Raw genomic sequence first — 27,500 nt, 5'->3', positions numbered from 1 at the left:
CCTTTTCAGCATCCCCCAGAATCTCTCCGTCTCACTTCTTCACACTTCCTTCACACCACTCTTTCCTTCCATCTTCCCTTAATCCTGCTCCAGTTCCTCCCTCACTCTCATCACCTCATGTCCCTCTTTCTTTCTTTCTTTCCCTCCGCCCCCTCCCTCCCTCCCTCATCTTATCCCTTACTTTTTTTTTTAATTCTCACCCTCTCATTCCTCCATCTCCAGGAGCAAGAAATCCCCCTGTTATTTTTTTTCACCCTTCGTCATCTAATGCAGACTGACAGCTCATTCAGAGCACGATGACTCACCTCATGAGATCAGACACACACACACACACACTTCTGACGTCCGTCGCTCGCTCACAAACACACGTACAAGAACGGGAAAGAGAGTTAAAATAGCTCGCACAGCAACGGTGACGATAATCTTTCTACTCTTTCTATTGTGCGAAAATTGCTGTAACATAAACGCATGCGACGCGAGACGTGTGTTTCGAATTGATGTCGTATTTTCTACCGTACTAAAATTCACAGCTAAAGGTAATCCAATCCACAGAGGTCCAGAACTGTCCGACTTCACTAAAACGGGACAGTCCAGAGTGCTCCGGATCCAGAGTAAAAAACTCGAAAACAAACGTGAATTCTAGAATTAACAGAAACAAATACGTGTAACAATAAATAAATAAACAAATCTGGAGTTCTAAACAAAAATCTGTCTGGAATTCTGGAAGGGACCGAGCCAGGGCAAGTCGACTGTGGGGTAGAATTCTAGAATCTGGGGTCCTAGAATGAATACAGCCGAATGAAATGTGGAGTTCTAGTATTATCAGAGACAAAAATATGGAGTAGCGGGAGTGACAGAGGCAGAACAAATCAATTCACGGGTTCTAGAATCAGCAGCGTGGAAACACAGGTCACTGTAGTTTCTAACAATTTCTGCTTTCCTTTTTACCCTCCTTTTTCTTCGCCATGTTCTCTCTCTCCCCCTCTCCTCTGGAACCAATTAGTGTGATATAACCCTCATATTTACCCTACAGTACTCGTCTTTCTCTTCCCTCCATTAATCTCTCTCTCTCTCTCTCTCTCTCTCTCACACACACACACACACAGTGTTAAGGCTACATACAGACTGATAGAGAGTGTGTATTAAATATAAATGCAAGCAAGACCATGTTTTACTGTGTGTGTGTGTGTGTGTGTGTGTTTGTGTGTGTGTTGTGCCCAACTCCATTAAGTGAGACAAAGATAGAAATTTGTGGGCAGAAAGTAAAGCATAATGGGGAAATGCACTTAGGCAGGGGTAGGAGTGTGTGTGTGTGTGTGTGTGTGTGTATGTGTGTGTGTGTGTGTGTGTGTGTGTGTGTGTGTCCACAGCTGAGATACATAAAAGTGCCATTAGACCAAAAAATAAAAACCCTCCTTCACAAAACACTCTCTCTCTCTCTCTCTCACACACACACACACACACACACACAACTGAAGCAAAAAAGCACCCATTAGACTAGGACTAGGTGATGCTGAACACTGATATGGGAATATTACGTTATGGAATACGAAGCTGTCAGTATCGTATTTTCTAGAATTATTCGGGAATAAAAACAAACCTTGAGTTCTAAAAAAAAACAACAAAGAAAAACAAACAAAGAAAACAAATCAAACTTATAGCTAAAGAACCAACAAGTTCTAGGGTTCTAGAATGAACACAGCCTAAACAAATGTGAAGTTCTCGAGTACAGATCTGTAACAAATATTACGTTCTGGAAACAAATCCAGAACCGTTCTAGAATTAGCAGAGCAAAAAAAAATTAAATAAAATGAACAAAACAGTTCTAGAATAAACAGCCTCAAGATCTACGATTTATAAATAGGAACAAACGCGAAGATCCAGAAGTAGTAGAGCTAGAAGGGTTCTAGACTGAGCAGAGCAGGAACAAATCCGGGGATCTAGAATGAACCCAGCCCGAAGTGACGGCAGGTTCTGTACTCTGGCGCCGTGGTCACTCGTCTGGACGCTTCTTCTCGAGGGGATTTAGCTCGGGTTAAGGCAGAAAGAGAATCTTCACTCACACCGACTCTCGGGGTCCGTGATGGACAGCTCTGGAGTTTATTCTTTAAACCTGACACTTGACTGATGAGAAATCCTGCTCTCTGATTGGTTAGTCAATGGCCAAGAGAGAAAGGCTGACAGTTTGGAAAGGAGAGCGGTTCAGGATCGATGTTCTAACATTTATTAACCACCTCGGTCCCAGATTAAATATTTAAACCAGGATTTATTTCTCATTAATCACATAACATCATTCCACACATACTGCACGCACGTAAAAATAACCACATACAGATATTCACAGCACGCTAAGCGTGAGGTTACAAACAAAACACACAAAATTACCATTATTCTATCTGACAGACGCTTCCAGAGAGACTTTAAGGATAACTATAAGCTAAAGATTCTTATTTTCAAAGATTTTTTTCATGACTTTATGAAAACGTTCACTGAAGTACGTTTTTGTTGCTTAAAGTTATGCTCTAACCGCATATACAACAAAAATTGATATGAATAACTTTATATGTAACTTAATATATTATTCTCATAAACTACTAAAGGATAAAAGTCCTCAAAAATCTTCGAGCAGTTTCTCAAACCAAATAATCATTCCAGCTCCTGTAGTTAGCAAAAGTATGCTAACATTCATCAAAGCTATATTTACCTTTTCTACAGACTACATGACTGACTGGATATTAATCCTAATTTTTTCAAAGAATAAGTTTGTATACGTTGTTTTTTTTTCACTAGAAAGTTCATAACTTTGTTCTTTACAATTTCCTTTTTGACTAGATCATTTCTAGTTAAATTTTTGATAGAAAGTTTGTCATTTTCTTTCTTTACCTATAAAGTTTGTAGCTAGATTTTTTTCTAGAACGTTTGCGGATTTCTTTTTTTTTTTTTACCATATTACGATTATATTACATATTAACTTACTAAAAGATTTGTAGCTTTTTTTTACTAGAAAGTTTGTAGTTTTTCCTTATTTATTTATTTTTTACACAGGGAAAGTTTGCAGCTTTAGTTTCTACAGAAAGTTTGCCATTTTCTTTCTATAAATATGAAGTTGTAAAGTTGTAATGCGCTGCTTTATCGTTGTGAATGACCTCCATCTGCACGGCCATGCCGGTATGGAAGCGAAGCGTTCGACACTAGCACTAGCATGTAGCGGGGGCGAGAAGCAGCAGCATGTGTTCTCCAGAAAATGACGGACAAGTGAAGTAACGCACCTTCAGCGGGGCGACGACAGGGTTGATGTATAAAAGTTGCTGCTTGGGTGGAGGCTGGGTGGAGTTCGGGTCCACCTTAAAAATACAACAACAACAACCGAGCACACAAGAGAGGGGACATTCAGACGAGTGTGTTGCGTGTTGACGCAAAAGTTACAAAAAGGTCAACCTTATCATCCTGAGAAACAAAACTAGTAAGCAGTAGTTGTGTGAGTGTGGATGTGGATGTGTGCTGGGGGTTAGACGGATGGTGTAGGTGGCATGGAGGTTAGCTTTAGAGCAGTGTTGGCTTCAAAATGATTTGTATTTTACTGTTTATGGAACATTTCTATATTATATCTTGCGTATTTTACTCATTTTAGTGCAGTTAATTTTGTCGAGTCAAATGAACTGTACAGAACAAGAGCAGAATTCAGACCTCACACTCTGATTACGGAAACTGTGAAGTGGGACCGTTTTATTTCTTTGCTCATGTAGTTTTACATTCCTGTTACTGAAAAATAGTTTTTAAAAAATATATTCACTGCATGGATGCTGAAGCAGGTGTGTGTGTGTGTGTGTGTGTGTGTGTGCAACATAACGATGCATAATTATGACGTGCAAGTAAATAAATAAAAAAATTGCAAAATGAAAAAGCTCCAAGTCACTTGTATTATAATACATAATGATATAACATTTTCTATATCAGAAAACATTTACGCTCTGATTTGTGGGTTTTTTGTTGTTGTTGTTTATTTATTTTATGTGCCAATGTTCCATTTTTATTGAGGGGGGAAAAAGTCTGATCTTTTGGCGTATTTTAGAGAGATAACTCGTAGCAGCGTACTCTGAAAAGCGGAGAAATGTCGGCAGGTCTCGAGGTCCTGATACCGAGAGGAAACTCTTTACATTCCTCAAAACAACCGTGTTACAAACCAGTGTGTGTGTGTGTGTGTGTGTGCGCTTACCCGAACAAAGCTGGCGGGAAACCAGCCCTCCTCCTCGTCGATCTGCCCCCACCACCAGTCCCTATTGGACGAGTCCAGCACTTTGATGACATCGCCGGCCTTAAAGGCCAACTCGCGATCCGCCATGGTCACATGATCCCATACCGCCTCGGCGTTAACGATAGAACCTCCACTCACCAACTGCAGAGAGAGAGAGAGATTTTTTATTTGATACCATTACATCTAGACATTCATAAATACCTTCATCAGCTACAATCCACACACACACACACACACACACACACATACACACACACACACACAGTCCCCTCCGGCACTGGCACAGAATCCACAGGGGTCATCTGGGCAATCTTACAAAGAATACATACTGTGTATGTATGTATATGTGTGTGTGTGTGTGTGTGTGTGTGTAATACACACAGCCACTACAACAGTGATATATTTATATAAACAATGATCTCATATCATTTCTGCTTGCTCCTGTTAGCTTAGCTTTACTGAATTAGCCCTATGTAGTGAGCATGGATAGTGAATATTAAGTCTTTAAAACACTGGAATCAGAAACATTGTTTATATTCTTTACAGCTTACTAAACAAACTTTAGATGCCCAACACATCCTGGGGGATTGACGCGACTGGAAGTGGAAATGTTCCTCGGAAGTGAAAATGCAGGACACTGACTATTCTCCTGCCCAGAAAGATTAAGAAGCGATCCATCACGACAGATCTGTGTGTTAAGTCTGCACAACCATGACAAAACACACACACACACACACACACCATAATCATCTTTAATAATAATAATAATAATAATAATAATAATAATGTTATTATTATTATTGACAGTAGGATTATCCACACGCTGATAATGAGGTAAATATCACTTTTAGCGTGGACGTTTTATTTAGACGAAGGGTCTGTAATTATTCAGGACTTTATCAGTCAGATTTTATATCTAATACACGACTATTTTATAGCTGTGATGTGTAATCCCAGGCCTGGAGCTCTCTCTCTCTCTCTCTCTCTCTCTCTCTCTCTCTCTCTCACACACACACACACAGAGGTAATAAGTCAGGTGTGTTAGTCTGCTGTGCAGAGAGTCCACAAATTTGAAATTTACAAATGCAAATCACAGATATTAAAAAGAGATTAGAAATAACACACACACACACACACACACACACACACACACACACACACACACACACACACACACACAAGGGTACAAATGTGCTTGTGATTGCACACAGTGTTGGAGATCAGCCCTCTCATCACTGTTCCCCTTATGGCTATTACAGACCCTACAACTGTGTGTGTGTGTGTGTGTGCATAACAATGTGTGCAGGCAACTTACACGCTAAGCTTCATAAAAAACAGTATGGTGGGGGTTGTGGTGGGCGCAGGGAATTGTAATTTCCAGCCTCAGAGACTATTTTTGGAATGTCTGAAGGCTCCAGAAACCAGATGACATCCTTTGGACTTCATAGAGCTCCGAGATCAGAGGGCTGTCTTCAATCTTCACCGGGTTTTCATTCCAATCAAGCAGAAGTCACACCTGAGTCTACTGAAAGCCAGTAGCTTCTGCTTGATTGGAATGAAAACCTGCAAAAATAAGATTGGACACCCCTGATCTAGAACCTGGAATATTCAGCCCACTCCGAAACTATCGGAACGGCGAGGACAATTCATTTGTATTTTTTTTTTTTTGCTGTAGACTGAAGACTTTTGGGTTTGAGATCAAAAGATGAACATGAGAAGAGAGTTCAGATTTTCAGTTTTTATTTCCTGGTATTTATATGTAGGCGTGTTAAACGACACAGAACATCTTGTATCAGACCACCCAAAAGTATTGGAACACGCGACTGACAGGGGTTTCGTGTTCCCCAGGTGTGTCCTGTTAGACTGACTGTTTAAACAATAAATAGCTCTGAACATCTAGTCTTGGTTTTAGCCTTCAGTTTCACCTGTGAAGAGTGCGTTTGTTGTTCAAAAGGATAAACCAACATGAAGATCAGAGAGCTGTCTACGGGAGAAAAGTCAGCCATTTTGAAGCGGAGAAAAGAGGCATTGCACGGACATTGGAGATGGCCAATACAACAATCTGGAATGTCCTGAAAAAGAAAGAAACCGCCGGTGTACTGATTAACAGACACGGAACGGGTCGGCCAAGGAAAACTACAGCAGCTGATGACAGAAACATTGTGAGAGCTGTGAAGAAAAACCCCAAAACAACAGACAGTGACATCACCAACAACCTCCACAGGGCAGGGTGAAGGTCACGATCCAGCGTTCAGAGAAGACTTCGAGAGCAGAAACATAGAGGACATACCACAAGATGCAGACCGCTCATCAGCAGTAAGAGTCAGAAATCCAGACTGGAATTCACAAAGAAATACAGAGACGATCTTCAAAGGTTCTGGAACCGAAACGAACCTCTACCAAAGTGATGGAAAGACCAAAGTGTGGAGAAAGAAAGGATCTGCTCATGATCCAGAACATACAAGCTGATCTGTGGAACATGGTGGAGGTAGCGTCACGGCTTGGGCTCGTACGGCTGCTTCTGGAACATTCTCACTGATCTTTACTGATGATGTAAAACATGTACACACGGTCTGGGTAATGTTTACAAAACCCGACAGGGAATAATAAGTATTCTTTCTGTGCAATAATCTGAAGGTTCTAGACCAAAACCAATATGCATCTACAGAACATGTTCTAGAACATATAAGGAAACATCTAGAAGATCTAGGGACTGGCTTAGGTTCCACCTCTCTCTCTCTCTCTCTCTCTCTCTCTCTCTCTCTCTCTCTGTGTGTGATGATAAAATCGTATCTTTCTTTTGAGTGGAACCGATGCGATTATGTAACTCCGTCACACACAGCTGTGAGTCTGTCTGAACAGGTAACTTCATCTCACCGAGCAAGCGAGCGATCGAGCGAGCGAGCGAGAGAGAGAGAGAGAGAGCGAGAGAGAGAGCGAGAGAGAGAGAGATGATGATGTGATTCAGAGAGACAAAGATAAAGACAGAGAAAGATTATGTGAAAGAGACAGGAAGAGATAAGGATGTCTGAGAGACAAACAGAAACAGAGAGAGAGAGAGAGAGAGAGAGAGAGAGATGTGACACAGACAGACAGATAAGTACGCCCCATGGAGAGCAAAAAGTAAGTACACCCTAGTATAGCTAGTATTGCCCCCTTTATCACCCAATCTTCTTGGTGAATTTGCTCGTGTACTTAGGTCATTATCCTGTTGAAAGCTTCGCTGTCAGTTCAACATCAACTTTTGGGCGGATGTCCTCACATTATCTTCAAGCACTCTTTGATATGACACAGAATTCATAGTTGAATCAGTGAATGCAAGCTGTCCAGTCCCTGAGGCAGCGAAGCAACCCCAGACCATAACATTTCCACCACCGTGCTTCACAGTTGGTATGAGGTGCTTCTCCTGAAAAGCTGTCTCCTGTCTTATTCCAAAAGGCCTGCGCTTTCCCTATATGCTCATTGGCAAACTGTAGTCGTGCAAAGGCTTTTTCCTGACACGCCTCCCATGCAGGTCAAACTTGTGCAATCTCTTTCTGATTGTAGAAGCATGCGCTTTGACACTAACAGTTGCATGACTTACTAACAGAATCTGTGATGAAATTTTGGGGTTCTTGGAGACTTCTTTTTGCATCAGATGTCTGCTCTTGGGCTGAATTTGTTGGGACAGCCAGTAAATCCCTCGCCAGACTCACAGGCATCCACAACCTTTTTTCTGAAGGCCTTACAGAACTCTTTAGATCTTGGCGTGATGACACAGCACACCTCAATAGCAAAGGGAACACCAGACACTAGATATGAGAGGGGTATAAATAAGACCGGTTCCACCTGCACTCCCTGAGCAGGTTCTCATCACTGGCACCCAATCTCCACTTCCATGGGGTGTACTTGTTTTTTCACGTGACTGTCGAGACAGCTGATGTGTGAGACAGAAAGATACAGACAGAGAGAGAGAGACAGAGAGACAGAGTCAGATGATGTGAGAGTGAAACAGAGGGAAACAAAGAGGCAGAGTGTGAGACAGAGACAGACAGACAGACAGACAGACAGGTGCAGCATATGGGACTGAATGCAGATGCGAGGTTTCATTTACTGACTGTAATACAGAGACGCTAAATCTGCTGCTAACCCATCTGCACTCTTTAGCCACGTCATACAGCAGCTAGGCTAATTATAAAAACATGAAGTGTGTATTTACACACTCGTGCACACCCACACACCCACACACACACAGATTAACAGTATCATCTAACAAACTGACGGGCTAGCACTTTGAGCAGCGCTAAACTTGGCAGAGGAAAACAAATGGGCACTCGGCCAATCACATCTGAGTATTCAATCAAGCCCCCCCCCAAACACACACACAATAATTTCACTAACGCAGCGTGTACTCTACAAGATGTTTATCCGGATTTCACGTCTGATTTGCCGTTTTCTGACAGACTGGGAAAAGCAGGTTGTGTTGTGTTAGCCTGCTAATAAATGAAGCTAACTGGCTGCGGAGGAACGTTAGCTACGTAAGTGATAATACAGCAAGCTAGCTGGCTCTAACCCTGGGTACGCTGAGGGGCTGTCGGGTTGCGTCCGTTGCGGGAGCGGCTGAGAAGGGTCCTCTGTTGTTATAGCCTCGGGAGCGGCCTCTAGAGGTGAAATAAAAACTTCATCGCCGACCAATTTTGTCCCGTTATTTGAAGTGATTCATTTTGGACGTCTCTATTTTCATTTGTTATTTGGGACGTTACTTTTTGGATCAGTTTGGATGTAAATCTTTGATTTACTTTAATGTTTATTAATAATTCATATAGATTACATTTTATTTCATTTTAAAAAGTACAGGACATTTCCATGGTACAGTCAGTACTGTTTATTTTTGTAATGAAGTTCAGGAATATATCGGAAAAATACACTATCGCTCGACCCTTAAAAAAAGTATGATGTGTCGTTATATATATATATAAGTAAATAAAACATTGTAATTGTTGGTAAACTAATGGTGGTGTAAGAGGAATAAAACACTCAGGGACGCGCTGTAAGAGGGAAATAATCAACGTCAGGGCGGTAACAGTACATTTTAATTTCTTCTTCTGGAAGAGAACCGAGAGGACGAGGGTTACGGCGCTACAACAACGTGCTGAAGCTCAGGAACACGGTGTACTACTGCTTCTGGCAACATGCCGACACAGGTAATTACCCATAATGCCTCCGTCAGGGACACACACACACACATACACAGACACACCATGGGCGCTAATATTGTTATTATTATTGTTGATAATAAAAATTATCATTAAAATAATAATAACTGAATAATACACCAAAGTTTCATCCACTAAAAATATATTGTTTTAAACGTTACAATTTTTTCCTCCATACAAATACAAACACTTAATATTTTTGTGCAGTGAATTGTATATTAATTCATTTATTTGATTTCTTTTTATTGATTTTGTTAAGTTATTCAATTCAACTTCAAATACTTATTGCTTTTCAGGCATTAAAAGCTTTTACATTAATACATCTCGATTTAATTCTTAGAAATAAGTCTAAGAAATTAAACGATTTTTTTTTTTAAATTTTGTTGTTCCGTGTTGTTGTTGTTGTTGTTGTCGTCGTCGAGTTTATCCGCGAGATTAGTCGTACAGTTATTAAATTCTTAAGGCGTAAATATTAGGAATATTTTACTGTTACTTTAATCGTTTGGATCAAGTAATCGTCACACTGCGGATTCAAAGAGAAGCTGCAGCCTGAGAATACAGCCTCGACACACACACACACACACACACACACACACACACTCTGATTGGACAGAAGGATTATATAACCGTTATCCAGCAGGAGTCTATGAGAGACAGTGTGTAGAGGAATTCATTTAGCTGTAGGACTGAACACAATCCTGAAACACACACACACACACACACACACACACACACACACACACACCCCAAACACACGACAGCACTGTATGTCTCTGTGCAACCTTCAAATCCTTCACCATTTTTCAGCTGCGCTTTTAGTCTCCACCTCTTTTAAAGCTCTGCCTCCATCTCATGCATTGTTGCCTAACCCCTCCCCCCGAGAAATCTCCAAAACCGCCCACATTATTCTCTGAAACGTTCACGAACACGAAATCGTACCGTTCTCGAACTGACCGCGTGACAACAGAGCGCGTGTTGAAAGGAAGATGCGCTGACGATAGACCTATGATTAAACAAAATACCTTCCTTACGCTCTGCTCGCATCAGCAGTCAGCGTGATCCAGAAATCAGCTCGCGTAAACACACGCATTCCTCAGTAAGAAGGTAACAAGGAACATGTCGTATTTGTTACTTATCACCCGCTAGTTTATCCGATCGCACGAGGAAACATCGTGAACTAGCGGCGATTATTTTTTCTGCTCGACACAACTATACTAGTTCGCTAAATAACGTAGCGAGCTACTTCACTAAGAAAAGGTTCAATGTCAAACGTTTTGCTAGCTAGCAAGTTAGCAGCTAAGCATGAACTAGCTACATAAGCTCTAAAGTTGAGCTACGCTAACAGGTTTATTAGCGGGTGTCATTTTTACAGTGCGGTATTTTTTTTTTAAGGAGAACTAGTTCCTGTGGAATTCATTTCTGAGTACGTTTACTCTTTACGAACATCATCTCAGACGGCACTTTTTCGAGACAAAGTTTACTGCTGGTTGCTACGGTTTCTCGCCCCGTTGGTGTGATAGGAGTGTTTACTTGGCAACAAAACAACAAATAGTCACACACAAATGAAAATGATTTTATTGCAATTAACATGCGACTTCACAGTGACGCGTTTAAAGCTAACTAGCTTAACATTTTCAGGGATGATGTGAGTCGTAGAGGGGAAGTAGAAATGTCCTGTCAGAATCGAACGCTGGTAGCGCTAATCAACATTAGCTGTAGCGAATAAGTACATACTAAACAGGATGTCAAACTAAGTGCACAGTAGCTATTCTAGAAGTTAGCTAACTTCAACAAAGCTTTCCCAGTTATCATAGCAGCTAGACTACGATAATATTGAAAAGTTGGTAAGTTAAAACAGGCAACTACACTAAGTAATGCCGTTCCTTTTCGTTTAAATAGCACATGACCTGCCGTAAATGCGCTACGATTTAGCAAGTGTCATTAGCTAGCGTGGATGTTGGCTACGTCACAAAGTTCCAATGACAAACAAGAAGGAATTCTACGCTAGCTACCGGAACGTCTATCGGCTACATGGTTACCATCAGAAAATAACGTAGTGTGACACATATGGTAACGGCGTTATTTAGTATGCTAGTCTGTGCTTTTTGAGTGCCTGAACCAGGACCTCAGCAGTATTTCTGACAAGCGGTTTGAAGGCGAGTAACGGAAGCAAGAAAAAGACGTCACGCGGGGATCTGTGGATACGAAACAGTAGCTGGAACGTAGAAATCTGTCAATTACGACACGAGGTATGACGTATAAAGGAAACTTTGGTGGTGGAAATCAGTAAACTCGCCATCGTCAATTTAGAGGTAAACCGTCTCATCACCAGAGCTGTGAGGATGAAAGTTACATTGCAGATGTTGCGAACAAGAAAATACAGACAGGAAAAACAATTAGACCACAAATCATAACGTACGGCAGTGGATGAGACGGCTAACTGTAGGACACAACGACAAAACAATCCACAGTCCTGCCTTCATGTTTTCTATTGGCTCACAAGTCCAAGAGTAACAAATTCACAGGTCAGTCCTCCTGGGAAACGCGTATTTACGAGTTGCGAATCGTAACTACGACGTCACGTAGCGTTCAAGTCACTCTGGTCAGAGCAAGATGGTGGTGTACTTTCTCTTAATTAACTAAGGGCGGCTGTGTCTCAGGTGGTACAGCGGGTTGTACACTAATCGTAGGGTTGGAGGTTCGATTCCCGGCCCACGTGACTCCACATGCCGAAGTGTCCTTGAGCAAGACACTGAACCCCAAGTTGCTCCCGATGGCAAGTTAGTGTATTGCATGGCAGCTCTGCTACCACTGGTGTGTGAGTGTGTGTGTGAGAGAATGGGTGAATGAGACACCGTGTAAAACGCTGTGATAAACGTGCTACATAAATGTGCTATTTAACTATAAATAATACAGCAAGCTCCTTTAACTCTACTTCTAGAAAATGAAGAACAAAGAAGGTGCATCAGAATGTGTCTGGCTTTTTTACGAGTTTATGAAGCCACTGTAAACTTTATCGTTATATATCACATCGCAATTGTACAACGCTATTGTGTCTCGTGCCGGCGATTAGCTTGTTTTATTGTAAACATTCGATTTCAACAAATATACCGTCAAGTACAGACGTCCATTGATTCCACCATGTTTTCTTACTGACACGCCCCCAACTCGGAAACTCGGAGCTCAAAGAAACAAATCCCACTCGTAATTACGAGATTGTGGCGTCCGAAATGAAGTTAAAGTCGACACACCAGAACCAGGGAATTCACATCCCATGCCCTTTCCCCTTCGGTGAATCTGCTGGGTTCTTTTTATTTGCAGTTGTTCTGTAGCCCAATGTCCCGGTGTCTGCCTTATCGCTGTAGCGAAATCAAAAATTGTCTCAACTGGCTCAAACGTAAACGATGGCACCTCCGGAGTCTACATTTGTAGGTTTACTTATACGGTTACAAATTTACCCGTACTAAACCGTCTGCATCATTTCAGCTTTTAACACTTTTAGGATTTTTACAAGTACGACATTCAAAATCTCGTCTGAATTCTATAACACCGGGTGTGGTGAAGATCCTCTAGCGATAGATCTGCGTTTAAGGAAAACGGCTGCATCGTCAGTGAGCGTGATCGGAAATTCAGCTCGAGTTCAGAGCTGTTCGTAGCTACGTTAAATACGACGGCATGCCACGCGCGTTCCTGGTTTGGTGTTGTGCGCCACGCTATACCGCCGTCCTGTGGGTGGGTTTTAGAATAGCATCGTAGCAGCGTCACTCTGAAATTACTCAGACTTACAGAACGTCTGTATTCCTTTCCGCCGGAACTAAATCGGTCCTCGGTAACGCAACCTAACACCACCGATCGCAACTCACGACCAAAGAATTATTTTACGATACGCGTTGTCTTTGTCCAGAGCAACAAAATCGTACAATGTAATCCCCAGTTTCGGCGTGTCCCAGGCCTCGGTATGATAACCACTGTAACCACACCGATGCTGTAGCTACAGCGTCTCACCGAGGCCTCCGTGATGTTCCTGCTCTTCTTCTACGACTCAGTCAGGCCTGATCCGCGTCATCCGGCGCCTAACGGAACCTGCACGTCCTCGAGCGCCGCTCCAGACGTATAAACGCGTATTATCTGCGATCATGTCGAGAGAAAGAGACGAGATAAGAAGCTCAAGCGCTCGTGAACAAAAAAAATAGGTCATAAAGAGATGAAAGAGAGAAGATGCTAGATGGAATCGATGAAAACGTAGGATATGGAGGCAGGAGTGCGCGTTTAACGCTACCTCACTGGCCCACACACACACACACACACACACACACACACACACTCACTCCCTTCTCCTCCTCCTCATCCCTTAATAACAAACATTAAAAACGCTATAAAATACACCGACGACATTCACCTTCTCGAGGCGTTCAACCGGGCATTCCCCCTCCTCGGTATCTCTCGCGCCCGTTGCCATGGTGCGGATGGGTGGGTGGGCGGGCGAACGGACGGAACGGGGGGGGGGGGGGGGGGGGGGGGGGGGCTGTGAGGGTGGGGGGGATGTGTACCGATTCCGGTAACGCGCGGTCTTTTTTTTGTGTTGTTGTTTTTAACCGCTTTTTGCGCGCGCGCTCGTGCGCCTACCTACGCAAATTTCACGCAGATAAAACGCACAAGCCCGGTGTATAAACGCCAAGGTCACATCCAACATCCAACATCCACCGCCATGCAGCATCACGGAGGACCTGGGAGGGGAAATGCGCCGTGACTCAAATGCGCCGCTAGTCTTATTTATTTCCCCTTGTCTTTATCTTCTCCCGCGCGCTCCATTTTATTTCATCCCCGTTACCGGACACCGCGCTCACGCGCTCGAGGGACCACCGCCATCATCACCATCATCTATAGGCTACATACAGGTTATGCACAGAAAATACAACACACAACAAAGCAAAGCCGCTCTTACCATCATCTTCATCATGGTCGGGCTCCGTGCCGCACGCGCTCGGTTCCCCGGTTTCCGTTTCTCTCGTCCGCAGGTCCGAGCCCCGCAGATGCGCGCGGTGTGTGCGCGAGAGATAGCCTACGTAACGTCCGGTCAGGAACGAGCAGGAGAGAACGGGAGAGGAAAAACAGGAGGCTGCACACCTCCCTCTCTCACTCTCTTTCCCTCTCTCTGTGTCTCTCACCTCCCTCTCTCTCTCCCTCGGTATTTCGGTATCTGTCGCTATCTCGCGCCTAGCCTGCCTCTGAGAGTAAAATGTGGGCGGGGCTTAAAGCCGCACTCAGCGTCGCACATCATCATACTGAGGAGTCAAGGTGCGTGTGTGTGTGTGTGTGTGTGTGTGTGTGTGTGTGTCCCTTCATTCTAACACGTTCGGAATAAAACATGAACACACAAAAATGCACACACAGAAGGTAATAATGAGTACACTGTCTTTACAGAGCTTCACCTGAAAACAGCAAACAAACAAACAAACAAACAAACAAACAAAAACCGTACACAATGTCCTCTTCACTCCGCATGTCCTCCCAATCCATCAGCCAAGCTCACTGCTCCTGACTTAAATAAACAGTTTTAGAAAACAGCAGCTTCAGTAGAGAAGACAGAATTTCCTGCTTATATAGAACCGGGTTCTATATACGTTCTTATTAACGAGAAGAGAGAGAAGAGAGAGAGAGAATAGAGAGATAGAGAGAGAGAGAGAGAGAGAGAGAGAGAGCGTGTAAAGGGAGGGATGGTGAGGGAACGAGTGTTTATAGCTGCTATAACGCAAGTAAGAACAGGAACTCACTCGTTTCTTGGACTTTCCACAAAATTAAATGCAACAAGAAATGGATAAAAAGTACAATGTGTTGTAATAAATAAATAAATGATTGGTGGCCGATTGCTGTGATATAAGAGGAATAAAACACTTAGTGCTTGTGCTGTTACAGGGATTGACTCAACACCGGGGTAGTGACAGTAACTCCGTAACTTCATCACGCCACCACGGCACTGTTAATTTCTCTTATAGAGCCCCACAGTTATGGAACAGTCTTCCAGTTAGTGTTCGGGACTCAGACACAGTCTCAGTGTTTAAGTCTAGGCTGAAAACGTATTCGTTTACTCAAGCCTACCCTGACTAGACTTCCTGTTACGCTAAGCACAGTCCTAATAATCTCCTCTCTCCCTCTCTCCTTCTGCTGAGCCACACACGATTTTATGGAGATACTAGAGATCCTGATCCTCTCTGCTCTCCGGACCGGCCTGACCCGTTTCGGATGTTCTGCCTCTGGATGGCGCTCTCATCTTCTCCAATTCCAGACTGCTGGGACTACGGCTGCTTCTAAGGCCATACAGACTTCATATAAATCCGTAATGAACTTTTTCACACTAACTGTTGTTACCCAGATGAGGACGGGTTCCCTTCCGAGTCGGGTTCCTCTCAAGGTTTCTTCCTCTAACATCTTAGGGAGTTTGTCCTCACCACCGTCGCCACCGGCTCGCTCAATTGGGATAAATTCACACTTTTAATATCTGTATACCGTATGTTTCTGTAAATCTGCTTTGAGACAATGTCTACTGTAAAAAGCGCTGTACAGATACTACTGAATTGAACTGAATTAATTACTTACTTTTCTGTATTGGAATGTGACAAGTCTGAGTGAAACACAGGTTATTAGCAGTGGTTATTCGAGGTGTTTCAGTGTAGTAGTTCTTCACTTAACCAGCAGAGGGCAGGATGAGATCGACTTGCAGTTGAACTCTGAGGGAAATGAAAAAGCAGCTTCATTTATAAAAAAAAAAAATTAAAAAAAAAAGTCTATCAACCACAATCAGTCCATATGTTCCTTAGTTCCAAATGTACCTGAGGTGAATAATTAATATTTTTCACCCCTGCATCAAGTGCTGAGCTGGTATAGCATGACCTTTGTAAAAATGTCCATCCTTAGTGAATGTACACACTGTGGATAAACGCAAACAAGGAGTTTTGTCTTAATTTCTTTACCATAACAGAGGGTTAGGATGTAGTAGTCCAAGTCCACGAGCAGAGCATTTAAGGTCATTTTGTACGCTTTTCTGGCCACAACATTCAGGATCGTGAAAGTTGGATCTAGAACTGTCTTTCTGGCAATCTGACTTCCAGCAAGAAAACACATTTTTGGACATTGTGCCACAATACGCTTTTCAGAGCAAAATATAGACACAAGACTGACAAAAAGTTTGTGGAATTCTTTTTTTGTTTGTTTGTTTAAGTTATTAAAGATTTGTGCGAGGCACATCATTGTATAGAACGTCTCTGTACGCTGTAGCATTACAATTTCCTTTCACTGGAACCAAGAATCCCAAACATGCTCCAGCATGAGACGCAGTGCACAAAGCGAGCTCCATGAAGACGTGGTGTGAAGGTTGGAAGAACTCGAGTGTCCTGCACAGAGCCCTGACCTCAACCCCACTGAACACCTTTGGGATGAACTGGAACTGGAGTCTCCTCACATCAACATCAGTACCTGACCTCGACCTCACTAACGCTCTTGTAGCCGAACGAACACAAACCCCCACAGCCACGCCCCAAAATCTAGTGGAAAACCTTCCCAGAAGAGAGAGTGGAGCGCATTATAACAGCGAAGGGGAATAAATCTGGAACAGGACGTTCAACAAGCACATATGGATGTGATGGTCAGGGGTGCACATACTTTTGGCTGTATAGTGTAAATGAGAGCATAATAAAAATGTCTCATGTCAGTCCAACTGTAGCTACAAAGTAAATGGTTCATAGCAGCATTTATTACTGGATTTCCAAAGTAAAGATGTGACTTACGCATGAAATGTTTAAATAAAGATGACAAATAAAACAGTATATACACTTGTATTATTAGCATACCACAATTTTATATAGTATTTTTAAAGAATAAAATATAAATAAACAATTTTCTAGTGATGTTTGTATTTGACTGATGTGCTCATGGAAGGTGTTTCCCAAACTACTGCTTTTAAAAGGTTGTTCCTGGATAGTTGTTGGGTATAAATATTCATATCATTTTATTAATGTTAAAAATATTTTTTTGAACAAACAAACAAACAAATAAATAAATAAATAAATAAATAGAGTTTGGGACTAAAGGTTTATATCCAACAGTGTCTTAAGAAGGACAATAGTTAGGAAATAAGGCAAAAAACAAAACAAAAAAAGCTTAACATAAAATCTTTTCCGATTCACTTTACTTACGGAAAAGGCGGACACTCTTATTACTTATACACCCGCAAACACGGTTCAGTAATCTGCAGTTCAACACTGCTTTTTCCAGCACACCTGACTTAATTAAATAGTTAATCACCCGACTTAATCAGGTGTGCTAGAGGCCTCCAAGACTTCAATTTGAAAACCCTGATTAAAAACCATTTTTGGCTCTCCACTCCCAGGAACCCATGGCCACAGGAATCGTATAAACTGGTCTAAAATCGATTTAATCACCAAATGAGATTACTGGTCCCATCACTGAGGTAATTGCTGCTTTCAGGATGCCATTACCTATAAAAGAATCTATTCAAGATGCCCTGAGCACCATGTGGTTTTTAGTGCAATCTCATCAACTTTCCTGTACAGGTTCCCTGGCTATCTTAAAGGCCGTTCCACTTGTTGGAAATATAAAAGACCTGAGGGAGGACAGAGTCAACTTCACTGTAGAGTTTAGGAGCAGGAATCGCATAACGCGCATTATGATCGGACTCAACTTCCATTTCAATGAGCACAAAGGGAATGATGATCATTCATCCATACATTTTTAGTTAGCACTTGATCCTGGTCAGGGTGAAGACAGGTCTAGTGCCTGTCCTGGGAATACTGGGGTAATCTGGCCAGCCTGTCCACGGAATACTGAAGGGATGTCAGCCAGCCTGTCCATGGAATACTGTGGACATGCAGGGCAGTCTGTCCCCGGAAACCTGGGGGGATACAAGCTAACCTGTCCCTGGAATACTGAGGTAAGCTGGGCAGCCTGACTCCGGAATACTGAGGTAAACTGGGCAGCCTGACTCCGGAATACTGGGGTAAGCTGGGCAGCCTGACTCCGGAATACTGGGGTAAACTGGGCAGCCTGACTCCGGAATACTGGGGTAAACTGGGCAGCCTGACTCCGGAATACTGGGGTAAACTGGGCAGCCTGACTCCGGAATACTGGGGTAAACTGGGCAGCCTGACTCCGGAATACTGGGGTAAACTGGGCAGCCTGACTCCGGAATACTGGGGTAAACTGGGCAGCCTGACTCCGGAATACTGGGGTAAACTGGGCAGCCTGTCAGCAGAATACCAAATGGAATTTGTCCAGCCTGTCCCTGGAATACTAGAGGGATGCTCCACTGCCTATTCAGCAGGAATACATCCCATACTCACTTTCATTTACACTTAAGGACCAATTTAGAAAATTATTCTCAACATACACAAGATGAAGCTACTCATATTCCGTACGAATATTTTGATATCCTGTTCGGTCGTTATCGCCGTCGTTCGAATTATTATTGGAATGAAAGGTTCAGAGAAATGTTACCTGGAAGCTCAGCGATGATGATCGGCTCGATCCGCAGAAATCCCTCAAAATAAACTTGCGAGCAAAGATCACAAATTCACTTCCTTCACTTGAGATGGAGTTTATTTCCAGTTTTTTTCTGGTGAGTGTGTAAGCACTCAGAGGCAGTATGGATAAAGGGTAGTGATCGGCAGCTACTTAAATCCCACAAACATTTATCTTGATGTCTAAACATTCATTGTCTGCGAGTATACATCCATATATACGTTTTCTTTAAAAAAAGAAAAAAAAAAAGCTTGTGGTTTCAGCTAGCCAGTGGAACAAAAGTGTGAGCATAATACAATAAACCTCATCACAAATTAACCAGCATTGATTTTGTGACAGAATTGTTTGAGGGGAAAAGAAAAAAAAACCTCTAGCATGTATTGTGGTAAGTGCGTGATGTTGGCTTCGGTGACATCTTTAACAGAAATGTACAAAACGCGTTTGATCACATATGAAATTACTTTCACCTGATAATCAGCTAAGCACTGCGTCACACGCGTGAGTATGAGGAAATAAATGCAGCTAACTCATCAGTGTTTTATGAAGTAACTAGCTAGCATAGCGCGTAATCTCCCACACATTTTTTTTGATAAAAGCATTATGTAAAGCTGCCCGACACAGTTTCTGCCACTGAAGATGAAAAACTGTACTTACATTAACCATATACTCTTTCTTTTTTTTTTTGTAAAACATAACTCCTCAACGAGCGACAGGTTTTTTTCTCGATCACTATTATGGAATATCATAAAACAAATTCGAAAGCTGTCCAAGTTACAACGAAGACCATAAATTGAACGTATAAAATTTCAAAGGGTTTTTTTTTTGTTTTGTTCCCAAGCATCAGCATGTTGACCAGAAGCTCCCCGCGAGCGTGAAAAATGCATCAACTACAAATGTTAAACGTAAAAAAAAAGCAAAGCGTAGCACGGAAAACACGAAAAGTTTATCAAAAGTCTTCAGGGGTAAATCCGAAAGGTTTTTGTTTAAAAAAAAAAAAAAAAAGATTCAACGGCGGCAGAAACTTTAATATGCTCGTACAGTTTCGGCTCAAACGTGCAAGCATGTGGTAAAAATTTCTGCCAGATGGGTTTTAATTGTCTAGCGAGTAAAAAAAGACTTACAAACTACAAAACAAAGGCTGTACTACTGCACAACGATAATCAGACACCTGCTACATAAACGCCAAACGACGTGGCAAATAAAAAGACATCATAGATGTCTGAGGGGGAAAAAAACTACACCATCACTAAAATATCATAGCTTATAACTGTAAGAAGATAACAGTAACAGTAAGTGTGTGTGAAAGATACAAATCATGATGGTCAGTAAACATCCAGCTGTGCCTTTGGCCATGAGACCTGTTTACTTTGTTTTTTTGTCTGTGGGTGTTTACATGTTGCGTTTGGGCGTTGCCGTGGAGAAACCCACGTCCAGCTATGTCCTCCTATTCCTGGTCGTAATCTCTCTTGTAGCCTCTGATTGGTCGGATCGGTGATGAGGTATACCCTGGGTGATACCAACTGGTCGACTTTTCCACTGTCCCCCTGGAGGATTATTACAAGGGTACTGATCACCCGAAACATTTCCTTCAGCACCGATTTTCAGGATCCGTGCTGTGCTGCTATTAGGATAAGCAGCCTGTAGGGGGAGGTGCGACGGTCTAACTGTTGGCTGACAGCTAGAACTAGAACAACATGACAGCGTTTCCATCCAAGAGGTACCACGTGAGGATCTTTGTTGCTGCTGAGACATGGGGGTATCCTTCTGGGAAGAGTCAAATTCACAGCCATGCCCCTGTCTCCAGTTCCTTCCCTGTGGAACAACGTCAAAAAGGTCTCCTGCGTCGGCGCTATTTTTCCTGCGGTGGAAGGAAGCGGCCATCTTATGGCCATGGGAAACGAGGGACGCATAAAGCTCGCTGGTCTGGAGCTCGAGACTATCCGTATCCAGAGAACGACTACGTCGGTTCAGAGCGAGCGGTGCGGGAACCGGAGGGCATGGACGGCCCAGGCTAAGGTGACGGGGAAGGCTTGCGATACCCCAAGCGTTGCCAAGCAACAAACTTTGCTCGTAGGCATCAAAGGTTCTCTGATCGCACTCGGCAAAAGCGTCCTGCTGCAAGTAGCAGCCATCATCTTCGAACGCCTCAAACGGGGATGCCAACTCCTCCTCTTCCTCTACAAGCTCTGGCTGTTCACACTCACCCTCGTTCTCCATGTCAACCACATCGAAAGTGACAATGGCAGGAAGAGCACTTAGGCTCGGTCCAAACGGTGAGCTAGATTCCGAACCGTCCAGACTCTCTGTGGAGTTGCAATAAAGTCTGGTGTTTTTGGTAAAATCAACCAACGCTTGCGAGAAACAGACCATTAGCTCCTCCTGTGATTGGCTGCAGCCTCTAATGGGCGGTAAAGAGCCATCGTTTGAAGCATCGCACCTTTCTTGCGTGGAATACAATACTGCATCTTCTACAACGCTCGCTGCCTTTGAGACTTGTGTGCTTAACTTCGAATCGGCAGTAGGTCCGTACAAGGTTCTGTGCTGCACCTGACCCCCGCTATGAGACAAAACCTCTTTTAAGGCTTGGGATCCTTGCAGTGGTCTGGATCCAGATTGATGGTGTGCTTCTTCTTCTGAGCTTTTGCTTTTGTACTTCCCCTCAAGAGGGTTTGCGTCACTGCGTGAATGTTCGCTACAATACATATGCTGATCTTTGGATGGGTTTCTCAGGTTCTGCAACTCGCAACACAGCAAGGCATGCTGGATCTTACTGAGGCGCTCCTCCTCCGTCTCCATGGCACCAGAATCCAAGGCAGCAGATGTCAAGGCATAAAGAAGATCTCCTTTGCTTTTGTTTCCACCCAGCAACCCTTGATTGTCTTTAGAAGGTAGAGGCGGACTGAGCAATCTATCATCAGGCTCAAAAAGTTCGTAAAGGGCATCGCCGCTGTAGCTGTCCCGGGGAAGTCTTTCCTGTTGTGGACGTTCACGAGTGTCCTCATCAGCTCCAGGCGTTGTGGAATCATAGTAACCCTCATCACTGTTTGGCACCGATCCCTGTCGGTCACTCTGGGGAGTCAGAAGATCAGTTGGTGTAAGGACCGTTTCCGTGATTCCCAAAGGACTAGTGCTGGTGTTGCCACTAGTGCTGGTGGTGACATGGAAGGAACTGGTCGGCTGATCGGGAGTGGACGACGGGCTGACGGTCTGCTCCGACGGTAGGTAGCACACCTCGCTGCCCTCCGACTCCCACAGGCTGTGCAGGTACTCGTTGTCCACTTCATCCGGAGTTGCCATCTCCTCTCCACCGCCCTGATAAGTAACAAGGCAGGAGCTGCGCTTGCCAACACTACGACTTCCTCGCTCGCCTGATACCGAACTCTCCGCAACACTGACGTCATCCTGGTCGGCGATGATGTCACCGCAACCCGTCAACGAATCAAAGCTCTTCAGAGAGGACACATCTCCGAAGATCAAGTTGTCAGTCGAGGTGGACACTGTAGGGGGGTCTCCCTCAGGTAGGTCCGTGTGTAGTTCAGTGAGGCGCGCCATCTCGGAGTCCGCAGATAGCGGCTGCCGATATGTAACCAGGCCGCCCTTTTTCTTTCGTTGCCTCTCTTCATCTTGGCTTTCGTCACTTTTTTCTCCTTCCTCTTCCTCCCCAGCCTTCCCCTTGCTCCTTAATTTCTCAGGCACTAGTGTTTCATCCATTGTGCATGCGTCACTATCGGCGGCAGGCGATTTTGTAAAGTCTCTGCTGTTGGATTCCGTAGCCACAACCGGCTCTAACAAATCGACGTGACTCTTGCTGTCGTTACTGTCACCGTGACAACCAAGGTTTGCCAACTTACCAGGCACTGTTTCACCCGAGGACATTTCAAGCATCGCACTTTTTTCCGCTTCAGCGTTGTTCTTGCTTTTCCGATGCTTCCTAATGCTGCTGAAGAGACCTCTGAGGCCTCTCTTCTGTCGCGGAAGGGACTGCGTCTTCGCAAAACTTTCCCGCGCTTTGTGCAGGTCGCTCGAGCCGTTCGGGTTGTGGAATTCAAACTCCGCCGAAGTCACATCACCGCCGCCTCTGACGCTGTCTTCCCAGCATGCTCTGCTGACACCATCGTATGTCTGACTCTTGGTTACGCCCATTTTAGACGACCACCTTCCTTGACTCTTGCCTCTTCCGACGAAAAAGCTGGGCAGCATACAGATGCTCTTTCGACCTCCGAAAAACTTGAAGGCCGTCTTTCTGAGCTTCCCCGCCGGCGGCGTCTGGGGCGACTGAGGATCAGGGGAGATGGTGTCTGACAGCTGGCCACCAGCAGCTGCACCAGGCAGCTCGATTCCCGTTGGAGTCTCCATGACGACTTAGAAACTTGTTACTACAGTTGTACAACCATGACACAGACGCCTCTCCCGTGTGCGGGTGAAAAGGAGGCTGACAAAAGGTCCATCAAACACATCTTCTGCCATGTCACATCTGAAAAACGGAAAGAAACGATTAAACGGATGGAAATAGAATCACTTAAGACATGGGAACTAAATAAGAACTAAATAAACCACGAGTATCGTGACCTAAAAGCCAAAGTAGCCTTTAACACCACATTGTTACGTTAGACATCTGGCTCTAATGTCTGTTTTTGTTTCCATTAAAGATCTAGTATATATGGTACGGTGCACTGACTTCTGTTAATCCGGCAGTTTAGCCACTCAGGTACTCTAAGGAAAGTTTTATAAGGCTTTATAACGCACTGAAGTCCTGTCCCTCTTGCTGTTGGGTTTTAAGGCTAAATGGATTTTCAAGGCATCAGCACATCGAATTTGATTTTACTCCATCAACGCTCCGCCGAAGTTCCTCAGGGGTCGGTATTAGGACCAAGCTTTTAACCTTTTACAACTGACGTTAACTACAGTTAACTAAAGTGTTGTGACGTAGCCTGTATCATCAATTACAAAAATGTCTTCGTGATGTGACTTTTTTTTCTTACTTACAGCATCCATTATTACCACGACACCACGCTACGTTCTAAAAAAAAAACCACCTCAGAAACACGCGTATAGAATCGCATCCGATATTTTACAAAATTCTAATCTTATCGAAGTATGCAATGAAACATGTCTTAAAAGGGATCGTAAACACTGACTGCTCTTACATTAAAACTATTTCACTTGTGCGTAATATCTACATAACACCTATTTTTTATTCTTCAAAAGAATAAAAGAAAAACGCTTTTATTGGCTGATCTTATACAGACGACATATCAGGTCCATAACAACATTACACACACACACACACACACACACACACACACACACACACACAGCATAAAATGGACGCAAAATAAACGCTTTGATGACGTATTCAATAAATACACACTTAAATAAATACATGAACATTATTTGTAACCACAATTCACCTAACCTTATTTTACATCAGGTGAAAGCCCACCCGTATTCCTACACGCTTCAGCCTCCCGTCGCTACCTATTGGTTATCGCTAACCCGCCTCCTTTTCTGCGATTGGCTCACTTCATTGTCCAAGATGCGGGCAGGGTCAAAAGCGTCCAATCACAGCGGGCGAGGGCGGGACTTGCCGGGATGTGGGTGAAGAAACAACAAAGCACTCGCTAAGGGCTCGTTCGGTTAGCTACCAAGCTAAAGCTTCGTTTACCCAGACCTCATACTGACTTTGACTAATTTTTAATCGTTTTGTTTCGCTATGCGCTTAAAACCAAAATGGATATCAAACCCACAAAAATATCATCTCTAGAAATAGAATAAAGACAACAACAAAAAAAAAAACCCAGACTCACCATTTTATTTTTTTAATCGCTGTTTTAGCAGAGGCGGTTAGCAACAGCCTGTGCAAGAGAAAATAGCGTTAGCGTCTGAACCGTCTGGTGGCGCGTCACTTCCGGAAAGACCGCAATGTACGACGGGAAATGTAGTCCTTATTAGATAAGACTACAGAAATCAGACGGAGGTCTGTATTACGTATTAAAAGAGACGAAACAGTCGTTTTTAAACGCATTTGAAACAAATTTTTACAAATCTGAAATAACTGCCTTCCCGAACAAATTGTATCTATCATGTTATTTTTAGATTTTAAATATTATATTATATAAATATCCACATCAACATCAAGCTGTTGTATCAAGTTAAAAGGTTTATTAAAATAATTTTTAATATTTAAAAGCATTTCTAACATTTCACGCTGATGAAAGTTTAAAATATATATAATTTTATTTCATAGCTTTTCATTCACACACAAAAAAATATGGGCTATACGTATAAAAACATGACAAAATTCACAATAATGTGTTTCAAAATAGCAATTTATTCAAAGTTTATATTGATACTAATGCACATATAAAAAAAAATACAATATATAAATCCCTTATTTCACAGGACATTTACTGTAATATAAAGTCAAGTGGCAGAATCATGCAGTAATGAAATGGGTTTGTTTTTTTGTTTTTTTAAATAGAAAATGATAAAAAAGATTTTAAAAAAGTGCAAGAAATAATAAATGTACAAAAATATATATTTCGTATCAGTGTGCTGCTCTTACGAACATCAACTGAATGCCAAAAAATATAGAACTTTTTTTTTTTATTTTTTTTTTTTAGACTTTTTAAAATTTTTATTAATTGAACAGTTAAAATATAAATATTGTCCCTTTTTAATTTTGTAATGAAGCTACCAGGCTAATGTAGCTAACGAGTGCTGGAAGCTTGCAGCCTCCAATTCGGCATGGTGCAAGAACTGCTAGCGGACAGACTAAATTTGGGATAAAAGTATTCATAAAGAATCAAGCGTCGCGTTAGGAAAGGTTTATGCAGCGCTCATGAACGAGTTAAGAAGTCTCAATGCAGGTACAAGTGTTACAGATTTTATACCCGTGTCTATATGACGGGCCGTAACGGCACGCCGTCTGAATCAGCAGACTGAAATAGCCACGTTGATGTACTTCGACGCAAAATACAAACATTACTTTCCATAAATGTTCTGTTTAAAAAACGTAACCGTATAAAACCCTTTGCAGTGACGGAACTTCTGCGGCGCTTTTTCCTCCCGTCTTTGATCATCGCGTTTTAGTTCTGCTTATGAAATTATTGCTTTTGTAGCATTTGTTAATTTTTTTTTTTTTTATTATCTCGCAGTAATATTTTGCGACAATATTGTAGCTACACTTTTACACGCCACACGCTTTATTAACACTAAACATCGAAACGTTTACGAACCGTACATTTTTTTTTTTTTTAGATAAAATAACTGAATAAACGAGCATCCTGTCTGATCAGCGTAACAGAAAAATACAAACGCTTTTGTTTCAAATGTTTTCAAGTTGAACTTTTTTTTGTTCGATTGTAAAAATAACATTCGCTGACAAATATTCGACAAACGGCAAGATAGCGAAAAAGTGCAAAGGGTTCAAAACTAGGGACGCTACCGAACTTTTTAAAAAAAACTATTATTTACAATCAGACATTTCAGAGAGGCAGGAAGGTGTGATGCGTGTTTACGGCGTGTCGCTGAGAAGCTGCTCTCGGTGATCATATTGGCGTTTTCAGGGTGTGGCTTAAACTGTGTATTGTTAGGTGTCATGTAAAGGAATGTTGGAGGCGTGGCTAAAACACCATTCCATTATAATGCCACTGTAACGTGTGTACCTAATACAATTTGTGGGACGGCGTGGACAAAATCTCAAACTCCCATCCTATTATAATGTTTAGAATTTTTACAAGGGGTGAGCAGAAAAAAAAAGACATTCTAATATAATGTTTGATAAATCTGCCATGTTTGGGAGGGTGGCGAAAAAGTTTCTCTCACATTACATTGAAGTGGGCGTGGCTAAGAAATACTATTGTCTTATAAAAATCGTTTACACCCGTTCACATCACGTGTGTTTTATGACTAAAAATACATTCTATTAAATGTTTGACATGTATGGATGTTTGGGGGCGTGGATAAAATGTCATTTTTTATATAATTAACTATGTTTAATATATTTTATAATGTTTTGCTTTTTGTGTTTTAGCTGAAATACTATTCTTAATTAATTTTTGTTTCATTAGATTGATTAAAATAAAAAAGTGGGGCTAAAAGATCATTTAGTGGTTTATGGGACGTGGCTAAAGTATCACTCTATTGTAATGTCACTGTAATAATGGTGTTCATGGTGTGTGTGTGTGTGTGTGTGTGTGTGTGTGTGTGTGTGTGTGTGTGTTGAGTCCTGAGTGCATCTCTGTTGTTTCCCTTTGGATTTCAGCTCTTCCCAAATGTCAGTTTTGTTACTATGGGGATTCGACAGGCTCCGTTTTCTCTACCTCCTCTTCGGAGATCTGGGTTTCCATAGAAACAGGTTTGTCCTTCGCCATCACCTTCGGTTGGCTTTCGTTTTTTTCCGACTCCGCCTCTCCTCCGGCGCCGTCGCTCAGAGACGCACAGTCTCCGTTCGTCCGGTCGAAGGAGGAGGTGGGCGTGGCCTCGGGGTCGCCGTTCTGGTCAGGAAGCGTGCC

General features: G+C 42.7%; 3 protein-coding genes across 4 annotated transcripts in view; all 3 read right to left on the bottom strand.

The window, feature by feature from the left end:
- Positions 1 to 14,713, bottom strand: part of arhgef9a (Cdc42 guanine nucleotide exchange factor (GEF) 9a) — a 25,135-nt gene extending 10,422 nt beyond the window's left edge. Inside the window, exons 1-2 of the mRNA XM_017459915.3 lie at positions 14,396 to 14,713; positions 4,217 to 4,396 (exon numbers count right to left, since the gene is read on the bottom strand). Coding sequence (XP_017315404.1) covers positions 4,217 to 4,396; positions 14,396 to 14,410 — 195 coding nt within the window. The 5' untranslated portion in view covers positions 14,411 to 14,713. The remainder of the gene's footprint in view (positions 1 to 4,216; positions 4,397 to 14,395) is intronic.
- Positions 14,714 to 19,044: 4,331 nt separating this feature from the next.
- amer1 (APC membrane recruitment protein 1) lies at positions 19,045 to 24,871 on the bottom strand. Its single transcript, XM_017460457.3, has 2 exons — positions 24,792 to 24,871; positions 19,045 to 23,458 (listed from the first exon to the last, which is right to left on the bottom strand). Exon 2 carries the CDS (start codon positions 23,338 to 23,340, stop codon positions 20,419 to 20,421), a length of 2,922 nt encoding a protein of 973 aa, XP_017315946.1. The 5' UTR covers positions 23,341 to 23,458; positions 24,792 to 24,871; the 3' UTR covers positions 19,045 to 20,418.
- Positions 24,872 to 25,295: 424 nt separating this feature from the next.
- The window catches only part of mtmr8 (myotubularin related protein 8), an 8,990-nt gene continuing 6,785 nt past the window's right edge, over positions 25,296 to 27,500 (bottom strand). For both annotated transcript variants that reach the window (XM_017460458.3, XM_017460459.3), the window contains exon 14: positions 25,296 to 27,500. This exon is cut by the window's right edge. In XM_017460458.3, the coding sequence (XP_017315947.1) occupies positions 27,276 to 27,500 (225 nt within the window). In that variant the 3' untranslated portion in view covers positions 25,296 to 27,275.

Source organism: Ictalurus punctatus, chromosome 28 (genome assembly GCF_001660625.3).
Source record: "Ictalurus punctatus breed USDA103 chromosome 28, Coco_2.0, whole genome shotgun sequence".
Taxonomy (NCBI): Eukaryota; Metazoa; Chordata; class Actinopteri; order Siluriformes; family Ictaluridae; genus Ictalurus; species Ictalurus punctatus.
This window is presented reverse-complemented; position numbering and strand designations above follow the sequence as displayed.

What these genes read in the sequence shown, in the direction of transcription:
- amer1 (XM_017460457.3), bottom strand. Translation starts at nt 23,340, where the DNA reads ATGGAGACTCCAACGGGAATCGAGCTGCCTGGTGCAGCTGCTGGTGGC.